At 38.5% G+C, this 18,773-nt stretch overlaps 1 protein-coding gene across 1 annotated transcript; it reads left to right on the top strand.

Annotated features, from left to right (window-relative positions):
• Positions 1-3,772: 3,772 nt before the first annotated feature.
• GPATCH1 (G-patch domain containing 1) lies at positions 3,773-18,588 on the top strand. Its single transcript, XM_065662974.1, has 19 exons — positions 3,773-3,864; positions 5,158-5,292; positions 5,580-5,665; positions 6,166-6,326; positions 6,665-6,762; positions 6,931-6,989; positions 7,322-7,564; positions 8,946-9,093; positions 9,522-9,601; positions 10,618-10,822; positions 11,458-11,745; positions 13,555-13,733; positions 14,018-14,145; positions 14,410-14,543; positions 14,862-15,038; positions 15,888-16,079; positions 17,113-17,223; positions 17,743-17,867; positions 18,445-18,588. The coding sequence occupies exons 1-19, from the start codon at positions 3,786-3,788 to the stop codon at positions 18,586-18,588; spliced, it is 2,772 nt and encodes a 923-aa protein (XP_065519046.1). The 5' UTR covers positions 3,773-3,785.
• The last annotated feature ends 185 nt before the right edge of the window (positions 18,589-18,773 follow it).

Below are 18,773 nucleotides of genomic sequence, written 5' to 3'. Positions count from 1 at the left end.
ATCACACTTTATTTCTGAAGACTGCAGTTCTTAATGAGCTAATGTCTGTCTACTGTAGGGAAGTTTTAGGTGAGGAGACAGGAAAAGGATCATTGGTTGATTCTTCTCCTCCCCCCCCCCCCCCCTTCCAAATATATATTGGGAGGAGGGGGTATGGGGAGGGGGGGAGAGATTGGCAAAAATTATTCTAATGGGAGCACAGTACCAATAGCGATGAGAATCTGCTCTGAGACTGTTACAAGATGTAGATTTTCAGGGTAGAAAATTCTGAGAATAAAGAATAGGGAAGTGTTCTCAGAAACAAAAGTAGTTTTATGACAGGTGAATTGAAAGTGACCAGACAGGAACTGCAAGTGAGAAGTGCCAGTAGGTTTCCTTACTAGCAAATTTACTGTGATAGCAAAATGGTGTAAAAATCTTACACAAACTCAGTAAGAGGGCTTGGGGTGGCCGTGACATGATTGGCTGTAGGCACAGCATTTCAGCGCTGCTTCTTCAGGCTAGTAGCAAGGGGCACAGGTTAACTGCAGCTTTATCTTCACTGATGGATAAAATAAATCCCACTTCGTATTGAACAGTTAGTCTGCTTCGCCTGTTCGACTGTGAGAACATACTGTAAACACGACACTGCAGTTTCAGTGGGAATTTAGAATGTAAGGCAAAGCACGGGCAAAAACATCATCCCCTTTCCCAGATAAGATATTCAATGGAGATCCATAGACAAGGGTCTGTGTACTTAAGGACAATACTCGTTATCTTTTTTTCCTTCTCATTGTTTAAAAAAACCCGAAAGTTAGCACTTTGTAGCAGCTAAAAACAATGCATCAGAGGCTTCATGTGTCTGTTTCACCAACCTATACAGTAGCTGTATGTTGGCAGGAAGAACTGGAAACTGTCCCACTGCACACAAGATAAATTAGAGGTGAAGCAGTTTGCTCTGTTTTGAAAAATATAAAAGTAATGTATTTTTTATATGTCCTGTACTTACATTTTCCCTTTTTCCATTAGCAAGTTTTTTAACAGCCCTGTAAATGAATACATTTTTGCTTCCTTCTTTTCTATCTCGATTATGCTGCTTTCAGTCTGAAGTTCCAGTAACCCACATAACTTTAATCAACAAGAAGTTATCGATTTGAAGAAATGGTTTAAAGAATATAATAAAAGATACAGGAAGACACTTCTATGGTTGACCTTCTCAATGAACTAATTCAAAACCAAACGTTGAAAATGTATTGGAAAACCTAAGCCTGAAGTCTATCTCTGGCTTAAGAGTTCAGTCTCAACCTTAAATCTACTAGCAAGTATTTGAGCTTTGATTCGGAGAAAACTCCAGGAACAAACTTGCCAACAAAGTTTTCAAGCTGACCAGCAGGTATTCTTTATTGCGGCGCCGAGAGACACGGGGGATAGCTCCACCTAGCGTGTGTCCCCGTATTGCTACACAGGCCATCCTTACATAGTCACTGGGCATACATACATACTCATGAGGCTACACATGAATTACATCATTTTTCAGAAAGTTTCCCGCATGTATGCAAAAATGTGATGGTGGTCTTTGAGGGTCGTTTACTTCCCCCAACAATCTTCATAACTTCTGTCAGTCTTTGAAGCACCAGCTTAATTAACATTGCAGGCATAGCAATCATCCTGTCCTTCTATTTATCAGTTAGTTTAACTGCTCCCACCCTGGACATCTGCTAGTCCCGGATACTCCCCAGTAGATGTTTACACCAGCTTAATGGGTTCATTAACACCACAAACATAGCAATTATCCTGTCCTTCAATTTATCAGTTTAACTGTGCCCACCCTGGACATCTGCTAGTCCCAGATACTCCCCATCCCCAGGTCCTGTTTTTCTATTCTGCTTTTCTTACACTTTTTGTACTAAGGTCCTAAGGACCTAAAACTATGTCAACTACCTTCAAGCACCGCAGTTATTTTCCATTACTAAGCCATCAAACATAACGTTACTTAGAACTAATTACATTTGGCGCTTTTGTGCCTCCTTGTCTCAGCTTTCATTCAAAAATGTCGATTATTATTGTACCTGTAAACTATCCAAACCTATTAATATTTTAGTTTCACTGCAACTATCAAAAGACATTGTAATTACTGTCTTATTTAACAGCTAGGATGAGCCAATTGTCACTTGATTTAGAGTTGTAAACAAGAGAGAGTTTACCATGGAGAAGAAAATACCACTGGGATACAAAAGCAATTCTAATCTGATAAAAATTACCCCGACTCTTTTAACATAACAAGACACTCAAATGATTTTCTGTTAACATTGTGTGAAAAAGATTTATTTAAGCCTGTGTGTCAAAATCACATAGAATTGACTATTCAGGAACAATTATTTCCAAAGGAAACAGCAACTGTGCTAACAACTCATTTTGCCACTCTAGGTTCTAGCTAATGGCTTGCTAATTAGTACTGATGAGAAAAGATAATGTAGGTAGATAAATGTCTGTGCCTTCTACTTTATTAAGTGAATTAGAGATTTAAAGTAAACCGACTACTCCTTGTTTGCATGGGACAGCAAATAAGTATTTCCTACGGAAACCCGAGACCACATGAAACTCCGGTAGTTTCACTCTGAAAGAAACCAGTCTTGTGTATACAAACATAAATACCGGATTAGGGAATAGCCACTAAATTTGCAGAAGCCTTATTTGTTAAGGCAGGAGTATCTCCAGTCAAATTTTGACTTATTTTCAAAGACTTCAAGATCCTGGTGATACTTCCTTACAAAAGCTGTGGATTGATAGACTCTTCAGCACAAAATGAAGGGCTACTTTTTTGTTTGGGTTTGCAGTCCTTTGGGGTTTTGGTTTTAAAATGTATAATACATTGTGCTTGTAGTGAGTCTGACTAAGGTAAAATACAAGCTTGAGAAATTAATCAAAATACGGGCTTCTCAGGAATAACGCTGGGAATTAAAATCCGATTTTTGAACAGTTGGTTCTCACCAGTGAACACTTCCTGCTTCTCATGTGGTCTTTGTATAGAATATATTCAGTTGTACGTCCCTCTTGTGACACCAGGCTCCCCAGAGCGGTGCAGAGACGCCTGGAAGCACAGCAGGACGAGGCTCTCCAGGTGCAAGCTTGGGGCAGGCTTCTGCACGGGTACCAGTGCACGGCCTGAACAGCTCGCGAAACAACGCTGCTAGACAAACTTTGCCACGTATCGGCTAAAGCTTGTCATTCAGTTAAATCCGCACCTCCCTTGGTCATATTGGTCCAGGGTGGAGTCTGCTTCACCCCTGGGGTTAGATAGGATCTGTTCCACAGTGGTTTTGCTGCCCTTCCCTTAGTCCGGAGCCCTGAGGAGCTCGGGGACAGGCCCTCCTCTGGAGCATTGGGTGTTTCCAGGTAGCCGACCGAATGGCCGCTATCGAGTGTTTGGCATTTTTTAGTTAACATCTTTCTAAAACCACCGAACACGTTTCTGATCGTGGGCCGTCAGCAGCACACTGCAGCATTCCCCGGTTTCTCTACAGAGCATTCCGGGACGGAAGGGCTGGCCGCAGCCGCTGAAGAGGCTTGGGACCCCTCAAGCGGCCACCGCTGGCGCCCGAGGGACGCCCGGGATAAGCTCCGGTGACCACCGTGCCCTGCGTCCCCCGGCGCCGCTACAGCGTCCAACGCAGCCCGCGCCGCGGCCGGGCTCAGCTCTCAGGCCTCGGCCCCTGAGGGGCGGGGCGGGCCCCAGCGCAGGCGGTACCGTCCCGCCCCCTTGGCGTGACGCAGGTTTGTCCCGCACCAGCCGCCGTAGCGGAGAAATGGCGGCAGCAGAGTCGAGTGAGAGCGATGGGGATGAGCTGGTGAGTTACGGGACCGCGCTGCAGCCGCTGGCAGAAGGTGAGAGAGCTCACGGAGCGAGACTGCTGCTCTCCTGGGCTCCGTCGTGCGTTGCGGTGGGCGCTGGGGTGGCCCGGCTTGTGGGGCTTGTATGGGCGGGTGTCAGGAGGGCCCGCACACCGGTTCGGTGTAGGGCTGCTGCCTTTCCTGCGGCCTTCGCTTTGGGAAAGCGAAGGGCCGCCGGGCGGAGCGCTGTGGGAGCGGAAGGCGGGCTGCCCGCCGCGGGGATGTGGGACGGGATGTTCGGCACTATACTGGCTTTGCGGAGTGTGCGAGACGGACTGCGGTACCAGGTCTTGCTGTGGTCGGAGCGGGGGGTGGTCTGTCTCACTGTGCTTGCGCCAAGCCTCGGAAAATAAAACTTACATGAAAGGAAAAGTAGAGTTCAGGTGTAACAGCTCAGCTGTATGTATTTATGCTCGTTAGTATAGTTGCGTTCTCAGCAAAGCAAGAGAACACGTAGGGGAGGCCTTGTGACAGTCCTCCAGTACCTAAAGGGGCCGACAGGAAATCTGGAGAGGGGCTTTTAACAAGAACATGTAGTGACAGGACAAAGGGGAACGGCTTTAAACTTGGAAAAGGGTGGATTTAGATTAGATATTAGGAAGAAGTTCTTCCCTGTGAGGGTGCTGAGGTGCTGGCACGGGATGCCCAGAGCTGTGGCTGCTCCATCCCTGGCAGCGTTCAAGGCCAGGTTGGACAGGGCTTGGAGCAGCCTGGTCTAGTGGAAGGTGTCTCTGCCTGTGGCAGGCTGTTGGAACTGGATGAGCTTTAAGGTCCCTTCCAACCCAGACCAGCAGGTGATTCTATGAATTTCGTACACTTACATTCATGAGATGGGCTTGTCATTGTCCAAAGCGTTTTGTACAGCTGTGACTCCTGAGTCCAAGCTACGTACTTAATATAAATATTGTCAGAAAGCAGGAAATTTTCATGTCAAAGTCGGTACTGTAATTTCTCAAAACCATTACTTGAGTGATGAAATCCTGTCAGGGGGTCTTGTATACTTAACAACTAAAAGTGTCCTTTCACAGCAAAAAAAAAAAAGTTCTTGGAACTCGTTAGAATTCAGGATTTCTACTTGAACACTTTATGCCTTTACATCAGCAGCAAATATCAGCAATGTATACAAATAATATGGGTAGGAATAAATGTGAAGTGTGTGATGCTTTCCATCACAGGGTGGCTACTATTTGATCCAGTTTTTAACTGGAATTAAGAGATGGCATCTGGAGCAAGCGGAGAGTCCATTCTTTATGCAGGGTTGTGACTTTCTTTCTCATTTATCTGTAGGTGAACGACTTAAAAAGCCAGTGCCTCTTCAAGAGCAGACTGTTAAAGATGCAAAGGGACGATATCAGCGTTTCCATGGAGCGTTTACTGGTGGCTTCTCTGCTGGCTACTTTAACACTGTTGGCACAAAGGAAGGTTGGATATTTTTCTGTCTTCTGAGGAGGGTTAATTTGTTGCCATAATTTGATGCCTTAATTAATTGTCATTAAGGCTTTTTTTGTTGTTGTTTTTTTTTTTTCCTGCTATTCATTATACTGTAAAAAGTTGAAACAATATTGTTGAAGTTAATTCCCCTGAGTTTTTGGACTGCAGTTTTATAGATGTTCCCCTGATTTCAACCTTCAGATGTAAAGTTGAAACGTTTGAATTGCCTTCAAATACTATATTGCAGTCTCTTACTTGGATACTTACTCTCTTTAAAGGATGGGCTCCCTCGACTTTTGTATCATCACGGCAGAAAAGAGCAGACAGAACTGTTCTTGGACCAGAAGACTTCATGGATGAAGAGGTAAATTTAGAAAGTAGCAGAAATCTTTTGGAGTGAGTTGCCATGACAGCAGGTTTTTCAGGCGAGGAATTCTTCTAAAGAACTTAAATAGAAAAAATGGAAGTGACTTTAAAATTGCTTCTTGTGTGCAGTGTTATACTGCTGGGTCCTGCAGGGTGTTTCATAGATCCATGTAGGAAGCTCTTGTAATCTCAGTTTTACCCAGAAACCCAAAATCTCCTGAACTAAACAGATGACTAAAAGCACCCAAAAAAATCAAAACCAGAACTCAAGCCTTTCACTTTATCAGAAAATACAACTATTTTTGAAGGTGTTTAAAAACAAGACCATTCAAATTATTGAAAAAGCAACTGTATAAATGGCTTAAAAAAATTAGCTGGTGTGAGGGTCATATCCCCTTTTCTTTCCATTGCCATTACACTGAATAACCATTTGAGGGAAACATAGTTTTAATCTTTTTTTTTTTTCCGTTTTTTCCTCATTTTGTCTATATTTCCCAGGATTTTAGTGAATTTGGGATAGCACCGAAAAGTATTACAACCACAGATGATTTTGCATCCAAAGCTAAAGACAGGATAAAAGAGAAAGCAAGACAGATTGCAGGAGTAGTTGCTACCATTCCAGGAATCACTGCATTTGATGATTTAATAGGCCCATCAAAGTAAGTAAATTTATGTGAGAATTAACCAGATGATTTCACTTAGAAGTGTTGTATTGGTTAAAAAAGTAATGTTTGATCACAGTGATTCATGAAAAAGACTTGGAGATCTGCGGTGTTTCACTTTCCAGGTGGCCTCAACCTGGATTTTTGTTTTGTATGTGCAGACTCTTACCAGGTAAACATATCCAAACTGGGATGTCCTGTAAATGAAGATGTTGATACTTTCAGTTTGCATTTTAAAGTGGGGCATATAAACATAATTTTGAATGGTAGGTATGTATTGTCTTAAAAAATATTAAAGATGTGGTTTGAAGCAATTCCTTTTGTTTTCTTCTTAGAATAACAGTTGGGGTTGAACTATTAAGAAAAATGGGCTGGAAAGAAGGACAAGGAGTTGGACCACGTGTCAAAAGAAAGCCATGCAGGCAGAAACCTGGTAAGTTCAGTGAAGTTCCTGAACTTTTAGTAGAAAATTAGCATAGACTGATGACAAAGATATTTTTAAAACCTTCTTCTCTTTGGTCTGTTTCTTTAATCTTAGGGAAATTTCACAAAGAGTTGTAATTTAGCATTAGTTGTAATTATGCTATTATGTCTCTTACAGACCCTGCAGTGAAAGTGTATGGTTGTGCGTTACCACCTGGACTCTCTGCGGGTTCTGAGGTATTGAACAGGCAGAAATTCTTTGTTTACTTATGTGAGAATGTGTGCTAAGGCATTTAACTCCCCCCTCCTTCTTTGATGTCTTTGGTATTTTAACATGCTGTTCCAAGCTTTTTTAAAAGTATTCATAAATACTTATCCTTACAGTGAAGAAAGGTTTTAAAGTAACTACATTTGTTCTTTTGCTACCTAGGCAGGTGTAATTTGTACGTATTTTCTTACATAATTCAGGAAATGCAAACTTGCATAGTCTCATGTTCACTAAATGTTTAAAAACTCAGTATACAAAGCTTTAAGTTATATTTGCTGTTAATACTTCTATTTTGTACAAGGATGAAGAGGATGAATACCAGCCAGAGAATGTGACATTTGCACCAAAAGATATAATGCCTGTAGATTTGATTCCAAAAGAGAATGTCCATGGACTTGGCTATAAGGGATTGGACCCCTCACAAGCTTTGTTTGGTGCCTCTGGAGGACACCTGAACCTCTTCACAGGTGATTCTGAAGATACAAGCAATTTAATTGGTGATCTGAGGCACAGTAAAGGAAGAAAACTAGGTATTACAGGCCAGGTGAGGACTTTTTTAATGCATTTTATTGTTAGCACAATGAAATCTAAATAAGTGTTGAGTTTTCTTCTCTGGAAGGCACCTAGTCATTATAAAGTTGTAATAAAATATTAAATGTGGTTTGAGAAGAGAATTTTTTAATTTTTTAACTTAATGTGAAGGTGTGGGCAAATCCGTAGAACTCTTACATGCCTCCACTTACTGATACTGTTAAAAGGAACTATGAAATACCTCACTGGTAAAGGTGGAAAAAATTTTTGTCTGTCTTTGATTAGAGAAAATTAACATTCAGTGCTTCTTTAATTTATATTTTTGTTCAGTTTTAATTCCACTAATGTTGAGTCTGTCAGTATCCTGGGTTCAGCAGTAGCAGTCATTTTTCTCAGTATCAGTAGCTGGTGCAGTGCTGTTGTTTTCGACTTTAGTCTCGGAACAGTGCTGATAACACACTGATGTTTGTTTTTAGCTCTTGCTCAGTAATGCTCACTCCTATCAAGGATTTTCTCAGTCTCATGCTCTGCTAGGGAGGAGGGGAAACTGGGAGGAAGCAGAGACAGGACACCTGACCCAAACTAGCCAAAGGCGTATTCCATACCACAGCACATAAGGCACAGTATAGAAACTGCGGGAAGTTACCCATAAGGGCTAGATTGCTGCTCAGATTGGGCTGGGTATTGGTCGGTAGGTGGTGAGCAGTTATATTCTCTTCCCTTGTTACTTCCCTTATCATTATTATTATTGGTGTTAGCAGCAGTGGTTTTGTGTTATACCTTAGTTACTGCACTGTTCTTATCTCAACCCATGGGAGTTATGTTCTTCCAATTCTCCTCCCCATCCCTCTAGGAGCAGGGGGAGAAAGAAGAGGTGGGGTGAGCGAGTGGCTGTGTGGTTTGGAGTTACAGGCTGGGCTTAAACCACAACTGTCAGCTAGAGAGGTTTTGCTTCCTTCCATGGTATTTGTAATTCTCAAGTAGAAGCATTGTCAATTTATATTTCTGGGAATTTTACTTGTTTAATTTTCATGCTAACTTAGTTTTATCTTTTGAGAACTTAACGTGCTCTTAGTCAGACTGCAGATGTTACCCTGTGGAATTTGGCTGCTGTCCTCATCCTGTACAGGCCAAACTCACTGTCCCTCCCTGCCAAGAGAGTGGAATATATTTGCTTTTGTGTCTGGTTGGGTTGGTTCTTTATTTCACTAGCTGGTAGCACTTTTTTTTTTTTTTTTGTGAAGCTGTACATTTTTCCCAGGATATATATACGTATACCGGACATCTTGTATAATACAGATGAATAGTTATACATGTAGATATGTTCTGGCATGACTTAAAAATACCAATTTTACATCTCTGAACTCTCATGTTTATTTTAATATGTATTTTAGGCTTTTGGTGTAGGAGCTTTAGAGGAGGAAGATGATGATATTTATGCAACTGAAACACTATCAAAATATGATACAGTTCTGAAAGATGAGGAACCTGGAGATGGCTTTTATGGCTGGACAGCACCTAAACAATATAAAGCAAACAAAAGTAAGTACTGGTTCTGTCTGAAGAGCTGTAGTGTAACTTGTATTGGGGGTGGAGGAGGGAAGAAGGCAGAAATGTAGTCTCTATTTGCCAAGTATTTGAATTTTCAGGGGACTGGTATCTTCTAGCTCTGATTTCTGTAATATTATCTATTCTTCCTTCCTTATTGAAATGTCCAAATCTGAAAATAATTTCCAAAGTCCTACACTAATCCCAGTATATATTAAACTCCCAAATTCTGCTTTTTAAAGGACAACATGCATTACTTTGTGAGATGCAGCATTTAGTTCCGCTGAAGGAAACAACTGATTGTGAATCATGGCTACAAAATATCACACCAATACTTGCAAAGAGATTTTTTTTATTAGAAAAATGCTTTTTGCTAAACATATATGTTTTAAATACTGACCAATTCTCTGGTCATTTTGTAGGGTCAGAAAAAGAAGTTAAATACACGGGCATAATCTTGGATGGTTTTTCGCTGGCATCAAAATCATCACCTCCAAGCAAGGTAAGCAGATACCGATATTTAAGAATAACATCAGCAAATTGACACGTGAGCTGTATGGATATGGACTTTAATGATGCTCACAAGCTTTTATGTTCTTAGAAATAAAAGTTCTGGCCAGCAATAAAGTTTGTGGAAGGAGCAAAATTACAGTGTTGGAAGCTATAATTGAACAATAGAAATGTAAAATTTGTCAGACTGCTGGGTGAATTTATATTTTGCCTATATACTGGCTTTGAACAAGTGCCTTTCACACTGTTGTTTGGCATAAAGTTAGAGGAATGGTTTGATTTCACTTTGAAATAAAAAGTAGTACATCTTTTACTTCTAGATCTTTTAGATGCAACATTCAGTTTTCCATAAAAATCAGGTCCCATGCTTCACTTCTGTTTGGTGACAAGTGAATTTGTTAACTCCGTTTCAGATTTGCCTCATTTATACCATGTATATTTGCGTAAATCAGAAAGACAAACAGAATTGTGTTACGTGGTCCTTCTTCTAATGAAGAAAAAGGATATTGGTATATAAAATTGCATTGTTTCAGAAGCATAGGGATAACCTTTGGAGTAACAGCTTGAATGAAGGAAAGTGGGGGAAAAGGATTTTGAAAGACATTAAAATACAGTAAGCACAGAAGTATTCAATAGTGCAATTAACTGATTAAATCTTGTGATTTCCATTAAAAAAAGTAATTATTAAGCAATACCTACAGCTTTTCTCAAGTAAAAGCAATGCATGTTAAAACTTGTTAATTTTGCTACAGCTTGATGTACATTTTCCCTAGTTTTCATAGTATGTATTAATAATGTAAGTTTGTTCCCAAACTCTGTATTATGATGCTACTTACTGTCTCGGTCTGAAAGAATCAGCTTGTTATACCTGTTTCTACTGCCGGGATGTAAAAACGAATTTTTAGACTGAGGTGACTTTTACTGACACGCATTTGTAAGTGTTACCTACAAAGTTGCATCTCTTTGTTATTGTATTTTATTTTTTTTTTTTGTCATCTCCCTGCCAAGATATATCAGCCACCTCCCCTGCCAAGAAATTACAGACCAGTCCATTACTTTCGACCTGTGGTAGCAGATGGGAATGAGAACTGCCGTTTACAGAAGGCACTAGAGGAATCAACTGGAAAACTTGAGAGTGATACAACACAGCAAAGCAGGCATGCTCTGAATGCCTCCCAAAGGAGGGAACAACTAGGAGAGACTTGTCTAAAAGGTACTGATAATATGTGACAACATCTTGCTTGGGTATCAGGTCCCCTGTTTGTCTATATAACAGCAAAAAACTTGGTTTAATCTGAACAGTGTTTTCTAATATAAACATACTAAATCTAGTTGACTTAGTTAGAATACCTCATCATTGCTCAGTTTCATCTCAACAGCTTGTTGACATATCTGCCTATATTTTTATTTACTTGTCTTTTAAAAAGGAAAAAAATGTGGGGGATTGTGTTTTGCTGTGTTACTTTTATTTTTCTTTTGTGGTGTTATTATGGATTTAGAATACAGAAGGCTGTGAGGTTTGGGTTTTTTTTTTTCCCTGTAAAATGAGGCTTCACTGAAATACATTCAAGTTCATTAGAAAAGTAATTTGTAAATGTGGTTTGCATTTGTATCCCCAATACTGAAGTTTACAAATATGTAAATATGTAGTAAATAGCATAAAAGATGCACAAGTGGCCTTTTTTTTTTTTTTTTTTGGTCATCTCTGCTATTGCACTATTTATTGCTGCTTAAGAGCATTTTCTCTGAATGTTTATTTGTAGTTGTAGGCTTTTTTCCTCCACCGAAGTGGCAGATACAGCTGTAGTCATTTTTCATTTCTTACTGCTTTTTGTTTTTTGGTTTTAGGTCCAGCTCCTTCTGTTTTGGAATATCTGTCTGAGAAAGATAGAGAAAGACTCAAAAAAGTGAAACAAGCATCTGAACAAAAAATGAAAGCAAAAATAATTCCTCAGGAGCCCCGAAATAGCAGCTGCCAGCCAACCTCCCTAGAAGGTGCTTCTCACAGATGGCTGAAGTTGTTGGGGCCGCAGTTAGCAAATGCTGGTTCTAGTGATTTCAAACCATTCGCAAAAAATCCAGAAAAGCAAAAAAGATACGAAATTTTTGTGAAAAGTCTTAAACAAGGAGAAAAAGGTAACTGAAGAGATTAATTCTAACACTTTATTTTGTCTCTGAAAAAAAATTCTTGAATTATTTTTTACTTTTCTCTCATTCCCTTTTTTGTCCTGATGTGTTTTATGTTCACTATGAGTTCTCTTCCTGAATTTCACAGCATTTCTCCCTCTCTTTCATTTTAGGGCCAATATTAAAAGAAACTTTTACTGATACTTAATTGTGGTGACTTCAGGAGAACTGCTCAGTAATTTAAGTGTCAGCAAGACTTGATTTTAGGCATGACATTTTACATTTCGATGCTGTAGCAGAGCTGAAGTTCTACTTAATTGTCTGGGTTTTCCTTCTTCCATTTGCCAAAGTAGGCTTCAGCTTTGGTCAGTACCATGAACTATGCATAGAATAAGAATTTTCACTTAGTTTGTTTCACTTTGAGGAGTAAAAGTGACAGATCCTATAAAGGCAGAAAGGTCACAGTAGAATGAAAGGAAAAATCAAAAGAAAACCCATACCATGTAATTTCAGAGGAAATAAGGGGTCTGAAATGGGATGAAGTAGTTCATACTTGTCAGAGCTTGTATTCTGTGTCCTTTGGATACTCAAGCTGTCACACTTCTGCTCTCTCAGAAAAGTCCGTGGCTGTAAAATCAGAGCGTGCATGCAGAGGTCTTATTCAACCCCCAAAAACTTCAACCCCTTCATCTGCTGTCCTTGTCCTGTTTCAGTCTCCTTCCATTTTGTTTAGGTTTTTGCTATTAAAGGATACTGTGGTGTATCTTACATTAAAACAGGTACTTTTGATGCCTTGTGGTGAGTTCCCCAGTACTTTGACTTTTATGTAAGGCATAAAAGGCCAAAATCTGACCTAGGGAGACCAGCAGCAGCAGGTGAATGTAATTGTCTTAAAATAAAAATGTGAGGGTTGGTTTGTTTTTAAAATTTTAAGGTACAAAGCAGCTATTGGACAGGAAGAAAAAGGGCACCAGCAAAGATTTGCAGAGGAAAGGGTATAGTGTTTGAAAACCTGGTTTTGTTATTGTAGGATTTTTTTAAATAATCCTTTTCACTGTATGATAAAAGACTTCCTGCTCAGTAGCTGCTAATGGTTATTGCATTGGGATGGACTACTTGATCTCTGAATCCATAGTTCCTCCATTCAGGACTGGGGTTTCCCCTGTGTAAAGTTGAGTGTCTCTTACGACTAAGGAGGTGCCTACAGTCATAATGATGAAAATGTGGAAATAGTTAAGTTGAGTGATTAAGATTCTCATTGTAAGAGTGTCTTTGCTTGGTTGGTGTTACTTCCTATTCCTTCTGGTAGCAAATGTGAATCCATTGCTTTAAACAGGATCTGTATTGTTGACAAAACTTGTGTCCAAATTCTGTATTTATCAGTGGGCACTTTATATACCAGAAAGCTCCTTGAAGCTACCAAAGCCTGGCCAGGTTTCCTCACTAGTTAATTTTTTGGTTCTGTGTTTTAGTTATTTGATACAGATTTGGATTATACTTCTTGTTTTAAATGCCTATTAAATACATTAGGTATTTAAAACATCCCTTAGAGGGCAGTGAGTAAGGAGTCGGCATTACAAGTAAAATTATTTGAAGTACGTACCTTGCAGTTGGCAAATGCTGTCATTCTTGCAGTCTTGAAAAACTACTTCTACTCACCAAGAATAGCACAGTTGAGATGAATACTATTTTAAAACTAAATACTCATTCAATACTTGCAAAGATGGTTGCTTATTATATTGTTTTTTTGTTTGAAAACTGTCAGACCTAACCAAGCTGTAATCTCTGCTAAACATTTCCCTCCTTATCTTATAGTAGATAAATTGGAGCAATATTTAGACCCAAATACGACAGAATGGGAGCGAGAAAGAGAACAAGAGGAGTTCTTCCGTGCAGCAATGTTTTACAAGTCTTCCAATTCAGCACTGTCTTCCAGGTTTACCCGAGCCAAATATGAAGATGATGTTGACAAAGTCGAAGTTCCTCGGGACCAAGAGGTATGTGGTGTTCATTGTTTTAGTACATTGGAGTTACAGTTGCTGCCTTATCTCTGACTTCCAAAATTCTTTCTCTTTACAACTCTTTTGCAGATGCAATATCAATGTTCTGCTGCCTTATGTTGAGCAAACTTTTGAAAACATTCACTGCATACCAAACAGGAATTTGTTAAACTACACTTATATATTTTGTGTTTCTATCCTGTTCTTAAGTCTCACAACAGTTATAGTCAATCCGGTAAGGTTTTACTTATTTAGCAGCTAGAAATGTTTGACTTTTTCAGAAAGATATTGATGATAAGGAAACTGCTGTGAAGATGAAGATGTTTGGCAAACTCACAAGAGACAAGTTTGAATGGCACCCTGAAAAGCTGTTGTGTAGAAGATTTAATGTTCCTGATCCATATCCTGAGTAAGATCATTGATACTGATATTTTTAACACTTTATGAAAATTCTGAGTTTTTCATTTGCTTGAGGAAGATTTGGCTTGATGTTATCTTACGTCATAATAGACGTAATATAGAACTGCCTAATGTTTCTATTTGCCTCATAAAATATGGTGACCTCTGACAAAATAGTATGTTTTAAGAATTACTGTTTCAGCTTGTTGTAGATAATTTGAGGTCTTTTCTGTGTTGGCAACAATCATCAATAACCATTTTTATGTCCCTCTAGGTCTTCCATTGTTGGGCTACCAAAAGTGAAACGAGACAAGTATTCTGTCTTTAATTTCTTAACTGTGCCTGAGCCCACCACATCTGTAACTGAAGCAACAAATGAAAAAATCCAACAGAGTAATAGTCTCAACAGTAAGTTTGTTGTTACTTTATTAATTTATGAGATAATAGTATAGAAAAATCTTGTTATTGTCATGGAAAAATTCCTCACCTATTTTCTTAATTAAAAAAACGAAAGATTTAAAGTAAATTCAGTGACTTAAAACATCAAGACAGTAGTATTATGCTAATTTATTCTACCTAGAAGATCTTTATAGGTCAGGTATTCATTAGAAAGATTTTAAAAATGTCAAACTCTACTGAAGAACCTGAGTAACTTAAAGTCAAGTAGGCCATCAAATGTAGGATAATTTGGCATGCAACTGATATGAATGTTTGGGATGTTTCTAGAACCAAAGAAACCTTCAAGATGGGACATGTCAGATAAAGAGAAGGAGAAAAAAGATTCTATCAGTGAATTCATTAGTCTTGCTAGATCAAAAGCCGATGCTCAGCAGCAGCAGCCGCCAGTGCCAGCAACAGAAGAAGGTGGAACTGGGCCGAGTGAAAGTCTTTCCACTGAGGTGAGTTTACAGTGGTGTTTGAATTTAAAGGGGAATAGCTGTAAACATTCCCAACCCTGAAATAAGGTTGGGTAATACATGTATTGATTTAATATGGATCAGTTTGCAAAAGAGCCAACTCGGCTTAAGGAGATACGAGACTGTGGTGTTTGAATTTAAAGGGGAATAGCTGTAAACATTCCCAACCCTGAAGGTTGGGTAATACATGTATTGATTTAATATGGATCAGTTTGCAAAAGAGCCAACTCGGCTTAAGGAGATACAAGACTGTACTTTGAAGAATTTTGAGGTTATAACTGAGAGATGTAAAACATTTACAGCATACAAGGAAAGCAAGTATGACTATACATGTAGTAGGGATTTAAAAGAAGAGAAAATGTACCTTAGCAGTTAGGGAGTTAAATTTGGTCTCTTTACATCCCTTTTGCTCTGAGGTGCAGAAGATACATAAAACCATTTTTTTTTTTCTTTTCCTGCTTTGAATAGAGGAGTGTGCATACTTCGGGGAGAAAAGGGATGTTTTCCATTTGCCTGAATTTAACTGTGTGAAACTGAAGTTTGAATTAATGAATTAGAATTTATAATATCTGGGGATCTACTTTCAACCGTCTGTGTAGCACAAATTGCGCTACTCTTTACAGGACACTGCTTTAGCTTAGCACTGTTTCAGAGTTCTACTGTTTCAGACTAGCAGTTCCTCAGATTGTGTACTTCACAGCTATTGTAATATTTCAGTGTTCTGTAAATACATGTCAGCATATTTGAAGTTACTACCTAGCAGAGAGGGATCATTAGTTTCTTTGGTGTTTAAACACAGTTTGTTACGATGTTGTTCTGTAGGCAGCTAATGAAGATAAAGATCAGGAAGAAGAAAGCAGACCATCCATAGACTTATTTAAGGCCATCTTTACAAGTTCCTCAGATGAAAAATCATCTTCGTCTGAAGAAGAGAGTGAGGAAGAAGAGCAACCATCTGCTTCAGTAGTAGATTCAGAAACCACCAAGCAAGTTGATCCCCCAGGCAGTTCTTCATCTAAAGTACAAGGTAGTACTCAACAGATTTTAATTTTTATAAATACATCAAAAAAGCTTCATTTATAAATAGTACTTCAGGACTGCTAGGATAATGCTAGGCTTTTGTGCAGATTATCTGGCACTGGTGGAGCTGTAGAAAATGTGAATAATACAGTGCTGAATAAGGTCTTGCATGTTTTAGGGGGTTATTGCCATATGTCTTGCGTAGATTTTGCAAGCTAACTGATCTATGAAATATGCTTGCTCTACAGCGAGAAGGAACAAAACATCTAATGTTAGAGCATAATTAACAGAGAAATACAGTGAAACTTTTCTACCTGTGATAAATTTAAGGTAGATTGATCGATTATGACTGTCTTGTGGTGGATATTTGACAAATTCAGAAACAAATAACTTGCACTTCTCTGATAATAAAAATTCAGTTTTTAAATACTGACATTCCAGTAAAATACAATGTTGAAATAATTTTACTAAGACATTAGAAGTTGCGTATTATTTGTATTCTAGTTATAAAAGTTTCCAGAATGCTTAAACAAGAGAGGGAGAAAACCAGTCTTCTACTCTACTTCCTAGTATTTAAATTTAATAAGTAAGTTGTAGAAAGTTTCTGTATTTTCAGGATGTAATTAAATTAACAAAATGTACAGTATACTTAGCTTACAATGAAAATACTTTGTCCACTTACTGTCATACATCTTGTGGAGACTTTTATTCTAAGTAATGGAGGGGTAGTACTGTGTTACTAAATGAAAGCAAACATGTGCACTGTTACTAATTTAATTAATAATTGTATAGTTTTAAAAGGTCAATTTTGATCAAAAGGAAAAAAAGAAACCAACGAACAACACAGAATGTTGACATCTTTCAGAATGCCAGCTATCCAGTTGTCCAAAGCTGTCTGCAGGGAAACAGGATGCTGATCTATTTGCTTTCTTGGAAGCTTTTAGAAAGCCTTTTCTAACTTTCTTCAACACTTCTTGGGGAAAAAAAAAAATCTTACCATACTTTCCCTTCAAATAACGTAATTTTTGTGTTTTTTGTAGAGAATGTGGTTGCTACAACTGATGCTGGTGTTCCTTTGTTGCCTACTTCAAAGCAGGAACTGGATGCAACTGAGGAATTTGGACCAAAGTTGCCTCCGGCTTTTTCTTCTGGTAGGTTCTGTAGACTTCTAATGTTTAAATTCTGCACATCAAAATTGTATGCAAAATACACAGTATCCCTCTTTAAAAACCACTTGCCAATGGGCATTTTACCTTTTAAATGGCATCAGCAAATGCTTTGTTAACATGCTGTAGTCCACTAATAGGAACCTCTTTGCCCATGTACCAATTTTGCTATAGCCCTGTGGAGGCAGTGGTAAAAGAATGTAGTGAAAATATAAGACTAGCATTATGGTTTCTTTTAATGACAGATTGCAAGGGCATTTAATTACAACAAGAAGGTTGCAGTTAGGAGTTTTACACATTTAAGTTCCATTTGAAAGCTTAGTTGTAGGTTGGTTTGTTGGGGTTTTGTTTTTTTTTTTTTCCTGTTTTTTGTCTTTTGCCTTTTTTTTTTTTTTTTAACCTAACCTTTAGTTTAAAAGTAAAATAGAATTTAACAATTAAATTATCTTGCTTTTGGTCATGGGATTTGTTTGGTTTTTTTCCTGCATTGGCTTTGTGCTTTAGGCTATACTTGGCAACAGGAACCAGAGGTACCACCAAGTTTTCCTGGGCCTAGTAAAAGAGAAAAACAGAGGAAGAACAGACAGAAACAAAAGGCTAAGCGAGAACACAAGCACAAAAAGGAAAAGGTATTTAATTTAAACTGTCTATTGATTCTTTTATTTGCCAGGCAAATTTTTTTTATTATTTATGCTGTTATCCAGGTTTACCCAGGCCATATATGAAAATGCTATTTTAGAAAATAGATATACTGGGACTAGAACTTAAGTAACTGAGTTTCTCGGGCTTCTTGAAACCTGAACTTCAGAACAGAAAACTATCGAGCCTAGGGAGCTGCTTTTTCCATACACACAGTGGGACTACAGATCCAATATTGTCAACTGTTTAATGTTACATGCTGAAGATACTGGGCATATTCTGGGAACTGCATATAATTCATGACTTGTATACAAATAATAGTAATGAATTTTCTATTTGGGGGTGTGTGTGAGGGCTTGGGATAAAATGAGTGATTTTGGTATATTGTATATATGTATTTTTTTTTTTTTTAGCTCAGTCTGAGTAGCAGAAAAGAGTCACTCTTGAGTGTTCTGTTTCAGCTAAGGTTGGGGTCTACACTGTAATCAACCTTTTACTGTTGTTGCCTTTCGGAAAAACCCAAGTCTTTCACAATGAAATGAGGGATTATTCTTCTTCTTTTTACAGAAAAAGAAACATAAGAAACAGAAAAACAAAGGAAAACACAGGAATAAAGAATCAGAAAAAGAGAGCAGCTCAGACACTGCAGATAGCAGTGACAGTGATACAGATACCACAGGCTTGGCAGCTAAGGAACTTCTGAGAAGGTAAACAGAGTTTACTTAAAGACTTCAAAATTTTGCAGTAAATAAGCAAAAGCGTCATTCTAGTGAACCTATATGCAGCAAATACGGATCTGCCAGTCTCTTGATGATGACAAAATGCTGCTCATTTTTTTTTAATGAAGTTAAAAAGATTACAGATATTAGGCAAATTAATCTAGAGGGTGTTTCATT

Source organism: Lathamus discolor, chromosome Z, assembly GCF_037157495.1.
Source record: "Lathamus discolor isolate bLatDis1 chromosome Z, bLatDis1.hap1, whole genome shotgun sequence".
NCBI lineage: Eukaryota > Metazoa > Chordata > Aves > Psittaciformes > Psittacidae > Lathamus > Lathamus discolor.
The sequence above is the reverse complement of the archived record's forward strand: the minus strand, read 5'-3'. Positions and strand labels throughout refer to the sequence as shown.

Coding starts and splice junctions, on each gene's coding strand:
- GPATCH1 (XM_065662974.1), top strand. CDS start 3,786: ATGGCGGCAGCAGAGTCGAGTGAGAGCGATGGGGATGAGCTGGTGAGT. Junction 5,293..5,579: donor CACTGTTGGCACAAAGGAAG/GTTGGATATTTT, acceptor CTCTCTTTAAAG/GATGGGCTCCCTCGACTTTT. Junction 17,224..17,742: donor GCCTCCGGCTTTTTCTTCTG/GTAGGTTCTGTA, acceptor TTTGTGCTTTAG/GCTATACTTGGCAACAGGAA.